At 29.8% G+C, this 20338-nt stretch overlaps 4 protein-coding genes across 5 annotated transcripts; 2 read left to right on the top strand and 2 right to left on the bottom strand.

The window, feature by feature from the left end:
- Positions 1-1886: 1886 nt before the first annotated feature.
- On the bottom strand, positions 1887-2921 carry LOC108335429 (pectinesterase inhibitor 9). The gene has a single exon (XM_017571446.2). The coding sequence runs from the start codon at positions 2835-2837 to the stop codon at positions 2232-2234; it is 606 nt and encodes a 201-aa protein (XP_017426935.1). The 5' UTR covers positions 2838-2921; the 3' UTR covers positions 1887-2231.
- Positions 2922-5231: 2310 nt separating this feature from the next.
- Positions 5232-7014, bottom strand: LOC108335354 (uncharacterized). The gene is made up of 8 exons (XM_017571358.2): positions 6753-7014; positions 6520-6666; positions 6343-6440; positions 6188-6260; positions 6047-6107; positions 5879-5964; positions 5712-5801; positions 5232-5468 (listed from the first exon to the last, which is right to left on the bottom strand). Exons 1-8 carry the CDS (start codon positions 6861-6863, stop codon positions 5406-5408), a joined length of 729 nt encoding a protein of 242 aa, XP_017426847.1. The 5' UTR covers positions 6864-7014; the 3' UTR covers positions 5232-5405.
- Positions 7015-8523: 1509 nt separating this feature from the next.
- Positions 8524-9586, top strand: LOC108335578 (non-specific lipid transfer protein GPI-anchored 9). Of its 2 annotated transcripts, XM_017571612.2 has the most exons (3): positions 8524-8930; positions 9182-9211; positions 9380-9586. In XM_017571612.2, exons 1-3 carry the CDS (start codon positions 8630-8632, stop codon positions 9472-9474), a joined length of 426 nt encoding a protein of 141 aa, XP_017427101.1. In that variant the 5' UTR covers positions 8524-8629; the 3' UTR covers positions 9475-9586. The 2 variants fall into 2 exon arrangements, with proteins under 2 accessions (XP_017427101.1, XP_052725750.1); XM_052869790.1 differs by lacking the exon at positions 9182-9211.
- A 7629-nt stretch (positions 9587-17215) lies between these two features.
- Positions 17216-19820, top strand: LOC108335433 (MYB-like transcription factor ODO1). The gene is made up of 2 exons (XM_017571452.2): positions 17216-18027; positions 18725-19820. The coding sequence occupies exons 1-2, from the start codon at positions 17765-17767 to the stop codon at positions 19257-19259; spliced, it is 798 nt and encodes a 265-aa protein (XP_017426941.1). The 5' UTR covers positions 17216-17764; the 3' UTR covers positions 19260-19820.
- Positions 19821-20338: the final 518 nt, after the last annotated feature.

Genomic DNA, 20338 nt, shown 5'->3' with positions numbered 1-20338 from the left:
GACTCACATAAGATAATAAAAAAGAAAAACACTTATTTCTGTCTTATTTTGAACCATTCAATTATGTCATATTTCTGTTTCATTGTATTTTTTATTTTTATTTTCTTTTACTTATCCATTATTCCAAATTCTATTTCTTACCAAATCCACAGTTCTCCTTTTTTTTCATCATTCTTTCCTAGCTATTCTTATCATGCAATGCAATTTTATATAGTTTAATTAGCTAGAAATTGTGTTATAAGATTTATGAAAGAATAAAAATAGCTTCATTAGATATTTTTACTTTTAAATCCTTCTTCACGCACTTTTAAAGGTGGCATTTATTTTTCCACGAAAAAGAATAGGTGCAGTTGATAGGTATTCCTTTAATAAAGGAATTTCCCAACCAAATAGCACTGTGACGATATGGTATCATTTATAACGTAAGATCACTAAAAGTTTGAAATATCCTTTTCAATTTATATTATATCAAATTAAACAATTTCGAATCAACAGTCACTAAAACGATGTCCACCCCAAAAGAAAAGGGTTGGTTGCTTTGCCAAAGCATGTTGCCTCTATCAAAACTCAAATGAATACGTGTTATCCTAGGTCTAGCTTTTTTTAACTATTTTATTTTATAATTTAATTAAAGTACACTTTCTGGTTATCATATATTTAAAATTCTGTAATTTTATGAGTTTTTTTTAAATGACGTTATTTTTTACTAATTAGCAGTAAAAAAATGAATTATTGGCATCTTAAAGTTAAAATCTTTTATTTATGTGCGTTCTTCTTATCTTTTTTCCTTTCAAAACAAAAAATACGAAAAAAATCGCAAGCATAATCTCAATTAGCTACCATTCGTCTGGACCTTATTTGAGCTCACTGATTTCTAGTTTAAGTTTGGGATTTGAACATAATTAATCAACTTGGAGTAATTCATGCATATCCACTTCATGCAACTTTATCTTTTGCAAATTGAATTCCAAAGTTATTCTTTTCTTTCGCTTTCACAGTTTGAATTTTTGTTGGTATTCTTTTCCTAGAACCAAGAGTGACTAATCAAATAAAATTAAAAAACCATTCTGTAACTAACTAACCCCATAATCACCAAGGCACTTAAATCGAAGTATTTGGCTTTTTGATGACGATGCAACTTTCACCTATAATGGAGAACCACTAACCACAAATCATGATACCAAATATAAAAGTGGACACGGAATAACAGCCTCTTGTAATGTGATACTTGTATTAATGTATGGCATAGAGTAAGTAAATTTGTCATTTAAATGTGTAATTGGCAGTTTGATTTTTAAACATTAGGTGTATTGAAAATTTAAAAAAAAAGGTAGTTTACTTTGTAAATTATAAAATTAAAACAATAGACTTAAAATTTACATTTCAACTCGTTATAAGTCTGAAAATATCATGAAACTTGACAATTTTTTCATAAAATTTTGAAAGGTCAAGTTATCATGAGAGTTGTAATGACTTCTTTGTAAATATATGTTAGAAGAAAGTCATTCAAAATTACGACGGCTTTTAATTTATAGATGTCGTTCATTGTAGTGACAACTTTCCATTGAACCAAAATCGTCACGACTAATCACAACTTTATATTTTTATAATTTTATGAAAAAATAATAATAACTGTGACGATTTCAATTAAAAAATCGTAAGGGCTTATAATTATTTATTTTATAAATTTTAAGTTAACTATTTCATTTTTGTAATTTACAAAACTTTTCTAAATTGTATGAATAATATACATACATATATATATAATTAAAGGATTAATATTTAGTTTTGGACTTAAAAATAGAAAAAGTTGTACTGAAGAACTTCTAAATCAAGTCTGCGAAGAAAGAAAGTTAAGAATGTCTGCTTAAAGATGAAAAGAAAAATGGAAAAACGAAAGAAGAAACCTTGTTGCAAAAATGAATAATGAACAATAACAAAATTTGCACTGGAACTCTTCCTGTTTCTTCATCATCACCAGATTTTTCTAAGCCAAAACAGGTTCAGTTCTTCAATAGGAACTTCTTATATGCACCATACACACACTGTTAACTTGCAAGGAAAAACGTAATTACAAAACACACTCGTTACCCATTTTTTAACCACATGCATTACAGGGAAACAACCTAAGACCAAATATATAGACCTAGGAGAAGAGTGTCACGTTGGAAGAGAGAAGAGAAAGACAAGAAACTATGAAATAGCTGGAAAAGGATTTGAGAAAGAGCAAATTAAGGAGAGTGAGTAGCGTGGGTGGAAGCAAAGCGATTAACCAAGGCGAGAGCGTTGCTAGTGACTTGAGCAACATGGACAACCCTCTCCGTTATATCGCTCTTCACGTTTCCGTTCATGGCGGAACCGGCAAAGCCGTCGAGACAAGTGTTGTCGTCGGTTAAGGCAGCGCTAACCCATGTCTGGACGTTGCTCATGTGCCATGCAAAGTCTTCCCCCAACCCCGTTCGCCCCAACTCCCTAACCGATTGCTTGAGACGCTCCACGCTGTCACCAATGGTCTCCACACAATCTTGCACCGCTCTCCACTCCCTACCCTTCATGCCTCTCGCTTTCGACATCTTCTTCAGGAATTTTCGGGTCCTTGATATACTCACCGACAAAGCCGTCATCGCAAGTTGCCGGTCGCTTCGGTGAATGACGCCTGCGTAGGCCATCAGCGAGTGGACACATAAAACAGGGTACCGTGTTGCCCTGCACGACAACTTCACGAACTCTGCAGGGTTAGGGTCTGCGTGTTTGGTTATGGAACATTGTGCGGTGCTGCTCATGTAAATTACAAGGTTCATGAGAAGCAGTGAAACAAGCCTCACTGTGGTTGCCATGTCTAACTAACATACAACGATGTAGATTTTGTCTGATATTGGTGAATTGTGGTACTTACCCAACTTCTTTCTATATAGAGGCTAGCAACTCCAACATCTTTTCTTTTTCTTTATGTCTCACGAAATTATGTGGCGCACAATAGTAGTACAGGGACGTGGAGCACTTCAAATAAATGCAAAAAAAAAAAAAAAAAAAGAGTGAGAAAGGAAAAGAAAAGAAGAAATAGACGTGGCAAAAATAAATGTAATAGAAAAATAAAATGCACATTCTGAATAGTGCTAAAATTTGTCACATATATAATTGCTATTGCAAAGTTAAACGTAGATTCATTTCTGTTAGTTTAGTATTGTAAATTTCTCCATACCTATATCCTTTATGAATAAAAAAAAGAGTTAATTGTATTTTTAATTTTTGAATTTCTGCAAAATTTAAATTACAATTTAATGTATTTTAGTCTACAAATTTTAAAAATAAATAAATATAATTCTTTTAATTCATTAATTTTTGTTACATATATTTACTTTAATATTAATTAAATAATATCTTTGACACATTAAAAAAATTAACCTAATTAAATTAAAATATTATATCTACTATTTTTAAAATTTAAAAATTAAAATATATCAAAATTTCAAATATCAAAAAATTAAAATTCTATATCCAACTTCAAGCAATAAAAATATATTTAACCCATACAAAAAATTTACATGATGCAATACCATAAATGTAAGTAATTCATATTAGAGAGAAAACAAAATGTGATAAAAATAAATAATTAACCAATCCCATTTGCGTCCGTTTGAGCCGTTAATAATGTTAACATTTTTTTCTTTTAAAAAATATTAGGAAAATGTTGTCTCTTTACGGATTCGAAAATTTTCAAAAGCTCTAGTCGCAACACAATCAAAGATTCTATTTTTTATTTTCAAATTAAAGTTCAGCTAATAAGGATTTAGGATTAGTTGCATTTAGTTATGCCAAGTTTGATAAAAAAAGTATACATAACCCGTAAGTGTCAAGTTGTTTTTCATCAATTTGTGTAGTTTTTTTTTTTCTTTTTTAACTTTTTTATTATCCAATGAAATAAAGCCACGTTGGATTCCACATCAGTTTGTACACAAATTATTTAGACCACTAAGGAATACTCTTTACCAGATGACAAGATGGGTTGATGTTAAATGTACTTTTTTTTATCAATTTTACATTTTTAATACGATTTTGCAACTGATAAAATTTTATTATTTAAAATAATTAGCCAATCACAAATGGATGATGGATTTAATAACTTTATAGAAATCATATCATTATTGATTGATAGTATGTACATTACATTTCATAAGTTAGTTTCTTAAATAAAAATTCAAATACATAAACAAATTTTTATAATTTTTTAAAGAATGTAAATCTTATCATAATGCACCTATTCACTCATAATAGGTTTATATACGAGTGATTTACTTATAATAGTTTGTTTTACTTAGTAATTTCACTTTTATGTTATCTTCTATTTATTTTAGTTTTTATATATTTTTAACTCAATTTAACTTAATTTTTATTAAATAGAATTCAAGTAATACCTTATGTTACATTTATTTTTACCATGTGTTAATGTAATAAAATATTTAATTAATAATCTAATTTTTATATTTAGACATTTGAATAAGTATAATCTTTATATTTTCTTTATTCAATTAAATTTCAATAATTTTTAAATAAAAAAATATTGTTCATTTCATTATTTTTGTTTATTACCTCGTTAGAAATAGATACATAACCTCACAAAAGAACAATACCCACACAAAAGAATCACATTATTTATATGAAAAAAAAATATAGACTTAATTGAAGTAAAAAAAAAAATGTATAAAAATCAAATTACTAATTAAATATCTTGTTAAATTCATGCGTAAACAAATAGAAAACTTAAATATAAAAATCAAATTAATAATTAAATCTAAACGATTTTAATTTATATTTTCAAAGTTATATCTTATTAAGAAAATTAAAATTAAAATTACAAGACAAATATGCTTTATTGAGATACCAGTGTGATAATGTAGTTGGAAAATAAGATTACATTGCAACATTGTATGCTTGCGTTTTAATCAGCATTTTGATCTCATCTTACTCACACTGAGAGTTTATTCTGAAGTCGCATTCAATGGGTAGTTTAGATAAATGCACTTCCGGAAATTAAAGAAACTAAATTTAACATTACCGACTAAATTGTACCCCAAACATTAATGATAAAATTTCATATAGTAACTAACTGTAAGTTGCCCATCTAAACCCATTTTATTGACACCAAGTACAATTGGCTCATCCATCCTTCAAGCTACATGGTTCAAGATAGGAAGCTTATATTCTGGTTCTAAAATCAATTATCATCAAAATTTCAGTGAATGATACAGGGGCCGTATTTCAAAATTTACAATTTCTTAGTTCAGATATTACAGTTGCTACCGCAACATCTCAGTTGTCTGGTATTCTTTTTATTTGATACATTTATCAACGGTACAATTTTCACAAAAATTAATAGAAAAGTGGGAAGAAAAGTACTATATGCACTAAACTGTCATGTACCTAATAACAGACCCCCGAAGCTTCTCCATGTATTCTGCAGCCTTTTTCTGCAACAAGGAAATTAACAAGCAAAACTTTTCATTACAAGCACATCTCAATATGCACCACAGGTTTGATTGTATAGTTCATTATCAATAAAAAAAATCATGTTCCCACAATCCTAAGTCCATTAATAGACAACTACCATTTGAGAGCTTTTAATCTTATTTTTCTATTCCTGTGGCATCAAAATGTTCCAAGAGGGTTCTGCCATATTGGTTACAATACAACCGAGTGTTTCTATCGCCTACCTGGTTACCCTTGTGTGCATTTGCTATGTTTTCATCTAGAAGTGCCAACAAAGATCTATTAATCTCATTCTTTTCAACCATATCCAGCAACTGCATTGAAGACAAATTAGATTGAGCATGACTCAAATAAAACCAGCACACTTAAAAGGGAAACAAACAAGACTTACAGTTGCCTTAACATCCTTTGATGTCAAGATTTTGGTTAGGCTTGCCCTGGCTTTTATGAGTTCCCCTTGCATCTTATCGTAGGCTTCTGTATTACAAGATAGGAGCAAGGAGTGAACTTACGTATTTGGCAAATTCCTAAACTATCTTCTTTTTTATTATTTACAAACCTATTCCTTCTTGTATGGCTTTCTCTAGAGCCTCTAGTTCAATCTGTCTTTCCTCCATGTGCTGCAGAACAATCGGTGTAAAATGAGTAGATACGAGAATGTTTTGCCCAGCTCAAACATTTTTAAGAAGCCAAAAGGTACCTCAGTTTTGTTAACAGCGAACCGAAGCTGTCCTAACTCGAATTTCAGTTGAGCAAAGAATCCTTCATCCAATCTGCAGAGTCAATACAAATTGGTCATAAGAAAGTGATAGAGTTAAATTAAAAGAAAACAAAGAATTAAGAAAAAGTACGAACCGCGTTCTCATTCTTGCAATCTCAAACTCAATCTCCTGAGCTTCAGTGTCAAGGAAGTATTCAATGAGCTCTTCTGGGGTATCGGGAAGAATACGTGACTGGCAAATGAAAAAAAGAAAAGAATGAATAATGCAAGAAATACAGAATAAGAAAAAAAGAAAGACGAAAGAGAAATACTTGTCGAAGGGTTTGACGGCGTTCTTTCTCTTCTTCGACTTGACGTTGGAAGGCCTCGCGTGCTTCTGAGTCTCTCTCGAGGCGTCTTCGAAACTCGAGCCTGGCGAGGTGGCCGGTTTGGGGTGGGCCAAGCACGCCTTCGGGGTCCTTCCTTCGCACAACAAATTTTCAAACACAAGTTGCAAGACAAGACCATAAGACATAAGAGAAATGGTTTGGTTTGGTTTAGTTACCCATCCAACGGACAAAATTGTGGGTCTGCGCCACCTGCAGTTGCTTCTCCTGCGATAACCAGCGGCGGCACTCACACTTGTGGTAGCAAAGCCAAAGCTAAGTGTGGCCATTCAGATTGAACCTACACCTCTCTCTCACTCAATAAAGTCTCCACCTTGCAACTGCAACTTCCTTCCCCTTCCAAATCAAATTTGCGTTATCCTTTACAACTTCGGAAATCCGGATAGCTCTGTAATTCAATCTGTTCCACTCTCCCTTTGTTTCTTTTTTGTCCATTCCTCCTTTCCTTTTTTTTTTTCACAAGCTTTTCTGTTGGGTTTTCCGGGATGGACTGGGCCAATTGGGCACCCACAAATTCTTTTGCTGAATGTAGCACTTTTTGTTCATGGACTCCATCACAGTGATATGCGGCTCACAATCAATGTCCCTTTAGTGACCGCTATAAAAAGATATATATAGAAGGTTGGCTAACTTAATGTAAGTAGTAAATTTTATCTCATTAAAATATTCTTAACTAAGGTATTTAAATAAATTTTTATTTTTTAATTTCTTTTTAAAATTAAAAATAAAAATTATTAAAATATCCATATATTTAAAGTATGTTTTTTTATGAATAGAAAACTTTTTATCAAATAAAATTTGGAGTATATATATATATATATATATAAAATGGATGCTTATATATAGGGAGTTTATCAATTGGATTTGGGTAGAATTTAAACAAATTCATTATCTAATTTAGAAAATTATGAAATTGAATCGAGTTGAATTTTTATATCTTTTTATATTAAATTCAGTATAATATAGAAGGATAATGTTATCATGACATACTTTTACGTGGACACAGGTTACAAGGATAAAATGGTAAAAAAATGTGTAAACTTTTATATTGTTTTAAGAAAAAGTAAGTAAAGGTAGTGTCAAATGAGTGTAAAATATTTAGGTGTATCAAATAATGTTTACTCAACATAGAGTGAGTGAGATTGAATTGATTTTATGAGGTCAATATTTTGAAAAAAAAATTACAAAATCATAAATCAATCTAATTAAAAAAATAATACACAAATTAATTTAATATTTTAAGTAATTTAATAATTAAAGGCATAATAAGTTTATTCAAACTAATCTAAGACGTAACACAATTTTATAACACAACTATAAACTATAAAAACGATTCTGAAATTAAATCTCATTTCATTTATACTAAATTCATCACCTAATTTATATAAGAATGTATTAATTTGAATCGATTTAAGTTGGATCGTTCTGAAAGCTTTTAAATTACAGACAATTTTATGAGAAAGCTAAAAAATGATAAGGTTATACGTTTAATAGTTGCATAACTATTATTTTTTCTCTCTTTTAACTTTTATATTAAAATTAAAATTCAAAGTTATGTTCCTGTGTTCCACAAATCGTAACCCCACTTTTCTCGGAACATTGTGTAACATCCCGCCAATTAACTCCTTTGTTATTTTTTACTCGTCTGTTTGGAAATCGTGAAGAATAATATTTTGGAACGATTGATTCAATATCTACAGAGAGATTAATGAACGCAGTACAGTAATTTTGGATAGCTTTAAGATGATGAAAGGTCAAGTGCCATTTTTTAGTCTAATTGGTATGGATATGATGGGTTGCCAGGAATCAAGGAGAGAATCATTTTTTATTTTTGTTTCCAGCGAAATATTAAGTTCAAAACGTTTGGAATCTTATCATACCATCAGCTCCTTCTTTCTTTTTTGTCTTTAATTAAGCGAGGACGTGGGATCTCATCTTGTAACATGTGGAGTCCAGCGAGGCAATCATAGATTTGGAAGTATTTACGAAAGTAGAAGAGAAGGGCGAAAGCAAAAGCAGAAAGAAGAAGAAGAAGATGATGAAGGTTTGGATGTTGGTTTTGGTGTTGAGCATCAGTGCGATTGGGTTTTGTAATGGACTAGATGTACCACCATGCCTCACGCCGCTATCTCCATGCATTAATTTTTTGAACTCCACTGACCCACCCCAAACTTGCTGCAATCCAATCAAAGAAATGAACGCAACCCAGAATTCATGTTTCTGCCAACTTGCATTAACTCCTCCTGGAGCACTTGAAGCTTTGGGTATCACTATCCCTCAGGCTCTTCAACTTGTTCAATCTTGCGGCGTCAACTTCAAAATCACCTCCTGCAAAGGTTACAATCCCTTATTACTGCATTCTAATTTCCTCTTAGCTTCCAAACCTTTCTCTGTTTCACGTTCAAACCTCATCACCAGTTGAACATGCTTATGATCTTGGTCAACAACTTTCTGTTAATCTTTTTCTTCTTCACAACTACTTTTTATTTCTGAATATAGTACTTTGGTGTCAATGAATTGATATTATACACTATATGAAATTTTATTTTATTTTTCTTCATCAAAATTTCATGATCTTTCTTTTCAGCTCCGCCTCCGTCGTTGCTGCCGCCTTCTGGTAAGAATTCTCTCTTTTTTTTTTCTCATTCGTCACGATAATTTTTTTGTTATTAAATATTTTTTTCATGATCTATTTATTTTCTTTTATTCATTATTGTATTTTTTCATTATAATCACGTAAAACATACATTTTTCATTATTGTAATACTGCATTTTTATGTTGCAGCAACGGTGGGAGGTGATGAAGGAGGCACATGCAGAGCTACATTCAGTGGGTTCTCCTTCGCACTGTTCTTGGGTGTTTACGCTGTGTTTAATTAGGATGATTAATTTTCCCTTCACAAAACCTTGCTTGGATTGGATTTAATAATTAATTTCCATTGTTCATCAATATTCCTGCAATTACAGTTTCCTTTCTCTCATGAAATCTCTTATCATTGTTTCTAAGATTGCTAATTTATTGAATTAGTCACAATTTATTTACTAATAACACTGTTATTTAAACCAGTTAATTAAATTTATTTCTTTTATTTTAAATCAGTCTCGATTTATTAAATAGAATTTAATTTAAACTAGTTAAATTCATGTCTAAATGTCTGGATAGATTAGTTTATGTGAGGTGACAGAACGCAGAGTCTCCAAATTTACGTGTGCGAATGTTTGAGGAAACGGGATATGATAATTTAATTTTATTGTTGCCTTTGTCCAACTTGGAATCTTATGAAAATCATTTAGTTGAATCTCACTTCAATTTATTCAAATTTTTAGTAAGGCAGGTTGACCCAATAGTATAATTAAATCATAAAATTAAAGAGCCTTATCAAGTTATATATATATATATATATATATATATATATATATATATATATATATATATATATATATATATATATATATATATATATATATATATATATATATATATGATAAAAAAAAGTATGTGTAGAGGAGATATTGTCATGTAAACATTAGTAATTGAAACAAATAATAACCCAAAATTATCTAATAATTTCCGAAGATTTGCGTGCATGATTAAATCAGTTAAAGTTCAGTAATACAAAAATTATTTAACTAATTTAAATTCGCACACGTGCAATGTGTGAACATGTTAAGATGTGCATTGTCATTTAGATCAGTTTATTCATGAAGGTTTTTTATGTATGGTTCTTTTAATAACTTATTTTGCACAATACAAAGTTACTAATTAAATCTTAAATAATATGATATTGTTTCAATAATTATAAATGAAAATCTTCATGACGATGTAAGATTTATAAGCACATATCTTATAGTTAGCTTTCATTAATAATGTTAAAAGGTACAATGAAATACGTAAAAAAAAGAGAAGTAAATCTCATGGAATGATAGAATATCAAATTATTTTTAATTTACATAAGAAAATGAATTGAATCTAATTATAATGTAACCTCTCTTTATTATATTAATAAAATTTAACGTCTTTAAAAAATATTTGAGTATAATAAATTAAATAATTTGTTTGTGAGTGTAAGAGAAGAGAAATGATCATGTATCTTAACAAAATAGTTGATTTGTGTGATGATCTAAAATCTTAAATCACTATATACAAGTTAAGTGATGTATTTATTCATTCTCAGCTATACATAGATCTATCAGAGAATAGCTCAGCCAATTTAAATATATAAAATTAAGGGAATAGTTTTATTTTTAAATACTTAGTAAAAATTTAAACAAAATCAAGAAATCCACCTAATACACACACATATATATGCCACTGATTGATTTGAATGTCCTGCATTGGTAAATTTGAATACCTTCTCAATTTATTTGTTATACACGTTAATATATTTCATTACAATTTGAAATTATTAATTTCCTAATAAAGAATTAGAAAATATGGGTCATTTAATTTAAAAAAACAGTTAGAGATGAATTGATATTAGTTTGTATATAATTGTTAGGGAATATGACAACCTGTTTATCGGTCAACTAGTTCAGAATCAACTCATACTTAGCGTGCGTTTGAAAATTTGCTTGCCGAACTTGAACTCAAATATTCCCACACGAAAATACGTAGCTATACTTGAGCTAAAAAGTTGCTATAGTGTCACCATACTAATTAATTATATCAAACGTCATTGCACCAAAGATTACGCCATTGAAAGTTTGAATCTCTTCATCCAATTCTATCTACTGTTCCAATGTGTTGAAAAAAATTAAAAGCCTTTCTTAAGGCTAGAGCGTGCACAACACTAATCCTCGTAACACCAAAGTCACTAAAAAAGAATACCAATAGCACTCTAAATTCAACTTTTGAATAAAGTAGCCTTGTCTTGTCGGTCTTCAACAACATTAAGTCCATGTGATTTGTTTATATTTTCTCAAATGTTTGTTTCAATGAGACACTGACGATTTCATTACTCTCGTTTTGGAGTTACTTTCAAAATTCCTTCAATCAAGTACAGTGTTTATCATAATTTTTTACAAGACCATTTATTTTGTTAGATACTCATTAAACTTGTTTTTAAATAAGGCTTGATTGTGTTTTTACATTAAAAAAATTGTAAAACAGGTTAATCTTGTTCGTTTAAATCTAATATGATTTTGGTCCATTAAAAATAAGTTGTACCACATCATCTTTCACTTAAAAATACATTGATTTTGTTAAAAGGTATATTTTAAGTTTAACTCAACCCTACAAAATCGACTTATAAGATGAGGTTTGCATCCACTTATATAGTATAAATTGATTTTATCTCTAATTAATGTGAGACTTCTAACACACCTCCCTCACGCTGAAGTATATAGGATAAGCTCTAAGGTGGTTTTGATACATGTTAAGAAGTGGACTTTAAGCCTAACTCAACCCCACAAAACCAGCTTGTAAGGTGAGGTTTGCACCCACTTATATATTATAAATTTGTCACCTTGAATTTTTTTTTATTGATTTAACATTTTTAAAGTTTGAGAAACTAACATACATATGCTTTTAGTTGGAAACCTACAAAATCTCAAATCGCACTATCATTGAACTCGTTTAACCTCCATTGACGACACGAAACCATCTGCAAGGAGTAAAACTCCTAAATAGCTTTCCATTAAATCACAAAAACCTTCAGAAATCAGAATCAACCATAACCCATCATCGGACTTTCTGATTAGAAGAAGATGGTGATGATGTGAGTCAGCCACTTTGAGCTCTATTGCGTGACAACTTATTCTATTTCTTAGATGAAATCTACGTCATTAGCAAAAAAGACCAAAACTAAAAAAATTTTACAAAAAAAAAACAATTTAAACATAAAAAAACTTAAAACTACTTTAAATAAAAGTGACAAAAATAGAGAACAAAATAGATATTAAGTCTACATTTAATATATTTTTTTACATATTAATTATAAATTAAAGAAAAATCGATATTTGTATTTTATTTTATATTTATTATGAGTGTTTGTAAATACTTATATATATATATATATATATATTTTCTATTTCTTTTAATTATTTTTCGTACTGATATATTTTCTTCCTTATTTATTTATTTATTTATCTTCCATCATTAATGTTTGGCATCATTTGACTCGGGCATCTTCCATGCAAACAAGAGTTGACAACTCAAGTGCACAACACAACAGACCCATTTCACCTAACTCATATCATTAGATGCTTAATGGCTGATGAGAACAAGTCATAATCTTTATATTGAATTTAAATTTAACTATATTTTGGATTTAAATGTTTTATAATCAAGATATATAAAATAATACTATCCGACACAATTCATGTAGTCCATGTCTGATTTTAAAAAAAAACTATTTACAAATTTAAACCTTATATATGAAAAAGAAAATCACTTTACAACTTGCAACTCAATCATGTATATCTCCTTGTTTAAAAAACAACTTAGATGGTATGACATAATTATTTTTTTTTTCTGTAGAAAGCTAATATAAAATTGAGTCTTGTAATGTCTACTGTGAGTGAGACAATAATGGGTGCAGATTTCTCCAACTTTCAATTCAAGGAATCTCACTCTCTCTGTTTCGTTTAGTACAGATAAAAGAAAGTGAAAAAATTGAAAAAAATAAATAATAAAAAGATCTAACTTACAATTATAGGATAAAAACTCAGTTAATAAAAAGAATTCTTTGTATTAGAAAATAAACAAAGATCTAATTATCATATATTGAAAGACGGTGACCAGTACAATAAATTGAACAAACGGAATTTGGAAGACGAAAAATCTCGATCTCAAAAATTCGAAACAAAAATACTTTAATTTAAAAGAAATTAACTATTTCATTTGATTAATTTTAACCAAATTAAAATTTTCAAATTATTTTTAAATTGTTTAAACTATTTGTTTCAAATATTTCAAACAGATATTCTATTTTAAGATATATTTTCAATCTTATAAAATTAAATTAATATAATAATTCAACATAATTCTTTTTAATTTTGTTTATATAATTCAGTTTAATATACATTATTGAGTTGAACTCATTATCACTCCGTGTAAACATGGTTATACTTTGGTACTGATTGTTAACAACAAAGTCACGGAGTCAGACGGAAAAGGTGGAGAGGAAGAGAAATTTATTGTGATTACTTTTTGATTACCAACTTTCCCACCAATTGATTATACATAGCACTGCACTAATTGTCTTCGATAGACAAATTAAAGTAAATAAAAAAATTAATAAAAATAGCATACTTCATCTTTAAGAAAAACCAAACGGTGACACTGCCATTTTTCATATATTTATAGGTGTTGAAGTTTTAACAAGTAATTATTGATGCATTTTTAAATTGGTAACTATGATTTGAAGAGAAAATTTGGTCGTTGCTCATTCTATCGAACTATGAAAAAAAAAATTGAAGTTGGCAAGTACTCCTAACCTAAACTGAAGGTGGCATGTAATAAAATGTTATATTAAAGAGTCACATGATAGATCCATCAAAAGGATGTGTATACATCAAGGTTAGGGTGCTCACGATTCAATTTATTCGCCTTTTCCTTTTCATTTATTCTACTTAAACCTTTTCATAATATCGACTTCCTTTTTTTTTATTTGATTGGTGGAGAATGGAAGAAAATAAGAAAAATAATATATAAATAAGAGAAAAATAAATGAAAAAAATATATTATTTTTTCTAGTATCTGTTAAGATCAACTATCATTTTGATGTATTGTTTGTTTTGGAATTTGAAATTCTTTTATAATTTTTTTTAAAATGTAATAAAAAAAGAATAAATATTTAAATTATATTTAATTTTAACTCTAAACGATATGAAATTATTAATTGAGATAGAAATTTCTCATATATTCTACTCTTAAGGAAGCTTTTTATTATACCAACCTTGGCAGCTCCAATAACTACTTCTTTGTAATTTTACTATTTATTTTCTGTCGTGATTATGTAAAGGTTACAAAGCACTCCAAAACCTGTTTATATGCCAAAAGAAAACGAATTGGAATGCTCAGTTCAAGCCAAAATTCTAGCCAACTATAATAAACTTATTAGGAACATGTGGACGAAATTCAACCTGATTAATTTATTGTTTATCATATCTACTCTGTGTTCGATATAACCAAATTCATGTTTTAAATTTACTATGACGTGCATGCACTTTTATGAGATTCGGGTCGACCTTTAGGATAATAGGTAACTTTCGAAAGAGAAACATAATAAAATAAAAAAGTAAAAAGATATTCTTTTATAAATTAACTTATTGTAATTTTTTTATCAAAATGTAATAACCATTTAATATTTTTTATTGAATGTCAATTATATATATATATATATATATATATATATATATATATATATATATATATATATATATATATATATATATATATATATATATAGATATATATAGTTTTCACTATATAATTAAGATATTTTTACCGAGGATTACATAATTATCTACATTCATTTAATTGTTTTCATTGAGTCTTCATAGATATTTTGTTGAGATTCATTCAACTAGTTATTGTAACTTATATAATTTGTATTATTTAGAAGATAAAAAATTATAACAAATTTAATAGAAAACATGTAAAGTTAATGTATAATTCTTTTATGAAACATATGAAAAATTATATGTATGATTTTTTTATTTTTTTTAAATTTTTTTATATAACCACTGGATCAAAGAGAATTTTTTTTTCATATATACGTTCTTTGATAGTTCTCGTATGTTCGTTGGATTAAGTGAATATATATCAATAATATAACTTCTAAAAATCCTGATTTTGCAGCTTGTGTTACCTCTCTTAAAGGTACTACGAAAGAATTAATATATTAGTAGTTTTTTTTTTGTTTTTTTTTGCAGAATTTTTTATATACTGAAATTACGAGAGCTATTTTGCTATTGAGACTAACATTACGTGTTTGTTGAAAAGTAATTATATAGTGTTATGTAAAGTTTTGTTTGATTCTAAAATTCATCCTTGATATCTTAGAGAGCTGAAGAAAATGTTGGAAATATACAATAAAATGAGTTTAAGTATTCTCATATTTTTCAGGAGGAAATAAGTTGACTTGTTTAAAATTAGAAAATAAAATTTGTTATAAATGGTGTCATATTATATTATGTCATTGTTCTTAGATTTTTTTTTCTTTGATTTGATTTGGAGTGTTTTTAGCTTTTTTTTAAGGAAGTTTACTATTTATTTTTTGTCCATGAGTATGTTTTTTGTTTTTATTTTTTATGAAATGTCAAATGATTTATGTGTTTGTCAATCTGGTTGAAATTTCATAATACATAATTATGTTTAACATGACATAAAAAAAACTAATTATAACTTTTGATAAATTTATTTTATGTTCGTAGAAATTCTTAGAGAAAAATTTCTTCATACATTATTAATAAATTACCCTACGTACTAAATGATACAAAAAAATGTATTTTATTGTTACAACTAAAAAGGGAAAAATAACCTAGTTCTAGATTTATTTATTGCATATAATTTTTGTTTTAACTCAAAGACTATTATTTATTTATATATATATATATATATATATATATATATATATATATATATATATATATATATATATATATATATATATATATATATATATATATATGACATGATTTCCAGTCACGTAAATATTTTGAAAATAAAAAATACGTGTCATATTGAACATTTAAAATAAATTTAGGATTAAAATAAAGTAACTATTATTTATTTATAAACAAAATGACGGTTTTAGTTTCTGAGAGTGTATAATGGTGTGACTTTAATCTCTAGAAAAAGTAAAGTTATGACTAACTTCTGAATGTAAGAAAGTAATCAATTTGGTTTTCTCCTTATTACAGTTCCGTCAAGATTAATGTCTGTGTATACATAACATTATTAGATGTACTTAGATACGTTGCTTATACAAGTGGATATACCAAATTGTTCTTTAGTGAGAAAGACAAATTTAGATTTTGAAGCAAAGAAAAAGATGATATTTCTAAACATATACATACCCGAATTGTGTACCAGCGACAAATTGAGGATAACTTTTTTTCATCGTAATATGCTTCATCATCACTATTGGATACAGACCTCAAATTTTCTAAATTATAATGTCTCTGTCACTTGAATGTTATTTCTTATCAGTACAAACAAGAAAATGTTTTCCTTGTAAATGACTGGCAAAAGGTTAACCAGAAAGCATTTAATTTTTAATCCTTTGTTCCTTAAGTTATTAAATATTCTTCAAAAGATACCAAAGTCGTGGCTTGTAGAATGGTTCTATACTTCGATTAGGCATATTCCTTTTGTCTCTACTCTCAAACTTTCCACAGTAGTACTGTGCATTGATGATAGGCTAGAGAAAAGGAAGTTGGGAATTATTGCTTTGTAGCATGGAAAAAATAGAAGAAAAACAAAATTGTGGCCCCGAAACACACCAGTTCATTGTCCATTCCTCAATAACAAAATTAAATATACAAAAATCTCAGTGTGTTTTTTACATTAAAACTTTCAAACCAAGAGCAGTGAGTTGTCTCACACGCAGCATAGATGCTCGATGATTTTACTGCGTTATATCAGTCTCCTTCGACCACATCCAATAGCTACAATTTCATTTTCATCCCATCAAACGGTTATGTTGCACATGCGGACCAAACAATTGTAGCAATCATCCACACTCTATCACAATCTACCGCTAATGAGGACACGTAGACGTGGCGATGACGAAAAGGTTGAGTAAGAGTGCAATTAGGGAAGTGGATTTGCAAAGGAAAAATTGAAAAGGATCAATCATTTTACACATTTTTTCCCTTTGGGATGCTTACATGTAGCTCTGCCTTTGGGTCACCAATTCTTGAGCATCACCCATTTTATGCAGTGAGAAAAAAACACCAGAACATCCCATATTGGTTCCCACATAGCTTTCACAACACCTAGGTGGGACCCGAAATACCCCCAGTTTTCTGTGTCCCTTATTTGAGTGTTGTTTGGGATGCATCTTTTCTATTTGATATAATACTCAAGTAGTAAAAGGAGAGAGCTTTATTAATATATATAAAGGTGGGTGTGGGATTTTTGAGTCGTCTCAACAAGAAGCTAGTGTTGGTGACACTTTCCATTGGCTAGTTTGAAGGTTTGTATTGGTTAGTAGCAAGTGCTATGGGGAGGCAGCCTTGCTGTGACAAACTTGGAGTGAAGAAAGGTCCATGGACTGCTGAGGAAGACAAAAAGCTGATAAGCTTCATTCTCACCAATGGCCAGTGCTGTTGGCGTGCTGTTCCCAAGCTTGCTGGTCTTCGCCGTTGTGGTAAGAGTTGTCGTCTTCGCTGGACTAATTATCTGAGGCCTGACTTGAAGAGAGGCCTCCTCACACAGGCAGAAGAACAGCTTGTCATTGATCTCCATGCCCGTCTTGGCAACAGGTTATTAATATTTCTTCTTTTTTCACTACCTCATCTTCAACCAACCACACTGCCTTCTATAAATTTCAACAATAAATATTATATGCTCCACTACCCTATCATCTCTACTGATATCCACGTAACACAGGTAACTACATTTTCAAAACGCCAAGAGGTATACTAATAACTTGTTGCTTTAGCTTGGTTTCTCCTTCAAACAAGTTTAAAGTCCTAGTCTTTACATGCATATATGTACAAGAAGGTACTTGCATTTGAAATCATGTTTTTAAAGCTGGATAACTTGAGCAAAGTGATTAAAGGTTTATTATTAGTATACAGACGTACAAGGAGGACACTGTAAAACTGCATGCGTGCGTGAAGTGTTTCTACAAGGTTACAAATTATTGTGTGTGATGTATTTATAATAATAGTTTATAGTTTATACTAAAAGTGCATAAAATTTAAAGTCATAAAAGCATGATAAATTGATAGCACGCAAAAGTCAATAAACTGAAGATGATTGTTGAGTAAAGAATAATGACGTATTCTTATAAGTTAGGAGATAATTCCTCACTTGAAGCTATCTATGCGGTTTGTTTGATATGGGTACTTACCTTTGGGACTAAGAAAGAGCCCTACAATGTTGGGACTTAACTTACGGAAGGGGTCATGAGTTTTGTTGGACATGCGAGTGATTGTTGTGGTTTGTCTGTCTCAGGTGGTCCAAGATTGCTGCCAGGTTACCAGGAAGAACAGACAACGAGATTAAGAATCACTGGAACACACATATAAAAAAAAAGCTCCTTAAGATGGGTATTGATCCTGTTACTCATGAACCTCTCAACAAAGAAGCCACATCACAGAATAGTTCTTTCCCTGCAGAGCATCTGTCACAAGTTGATAATATTAATATCCATCAGGTTAAGGAAAATGGTGTGGCTCTCAACTCGGAAGAGAATTCCACCTCATCACCAGCTGAAAATTCTTCTGGGGAGGAATCCCTTTTGATGGATAGCATTTGCAGTGATGTGTCTTTGATGAACAGCATGTGGCTAGATGAAACTCCTCTTATGGACACGTTATGGGACAGTACGCCTAATTTAGAGAATGAAAACTTGCCAATGTGGGAGGACAATTGCCCTTGGTTGTTGGACTGCCAGGACTTTGGTATTCATGATTTTGATTTTAATTGTTCCAGCGAGATTGAATCAAATGCACTACAAACTCTAGACTTGGACAGAAAAGAACTTTAGAATGCAGTCCATCTAGTAAAGTAAGTTATTCTTAAAATGGGAATAAATCCTCTGGTGTCCATGTCACGTTCAAATTTTGTGTTTATATCTTTCTTGATGAATGATAAGGTCTGCTTGATTATCTGTCAAGAATGTGATGCACAAAAGATTTGAACGTGAAACTCTTATGTTAAAGTTTGACACAAGAGGATTAAAAAAACACCATGGACTTAAACTTAGGTTCTTGGTGTTTAATTTTTATCTAGCTATTGTGTTGCATAGAACTCCTGGAAGGTGTACTGTACAAATGTTTTCTCTTATGAGGATAGTCACCAACCAATCATACAAATGATTCCGAACATAATCCCCCAAATACCGCATTAAGTGGATTCTTGTAAGTTGTAAATGATGTAATCTTTTGTGTATGGTAGGCACAAGAAAATGGAAGATGGCAAACAACTACTGGATTTTGTAATTGTGTATGTTATTGTACATAGATGTTCAGTCTGAAAATTCTGTTAAAATCTTCTTTTTATTGTGCTTATAAATTCTGCAATAATTTTCTGATTTTCTGGTTTGTGTCAAAGAGAGATGAAAATGATGACTTTGGTTGACCAAGGAATCCACGAGTGAGAAGAACATTTTTGGCATTGTAATTCTTAAGAAACATAAGGGTGGAGCGCATGTTTTGTCATGCAGATGAGTGCTTGAATGCTATCATATCCACCACAAGCTGACAAATGATAACATCACCCTGTCATTGTCGCCCACTCTTCCTCACCTTTTGCTATTTCATCACTTTCCTTTCTTTAATTATGCAGCAAGGCAAATTACCTTTTCAGAAATACACCAAACTGGTTTCTAAAAGAAAAATGTCATCATTTTTTGTCAATAAAACTAATCAAAGGATTTTTACTGAAGATGTCAGCATTGGATAAAGAAATTGCACTTTGAAGAACATTTTGATTCATCGTGCATATTGGAAGCTGGTAGCACTCCCATTAGCTTAACTGGTGAAGTACTTAGTGGAGTTAATCATTATAACATTTTAGAAAGCAAACAACACCATTAGGCCGATTCACTCCATAAAGTAACCCCTG

The sequence above is a fragment of the Vigna angularis genome, chromosome 10 (assembly GCF_016808095.1).
Source record: "Vigna angularis cultivar LongXiaoDou No.4 chromosome 10, ASM1680809v1, whole genome shotgun sequence".
NCBI classification, from domain to species: Eukaryota; Viridiplantae; Streptophyta; class Magnoliopsida; order Fabales; family Fabaceae; genus Vigna; species Vigna angularis.
The sequence above is the reverse complement of the archived record's forward strand: the minus strand, read 5'-3'. Positions and strand labels throughout refer to the sequence as shown.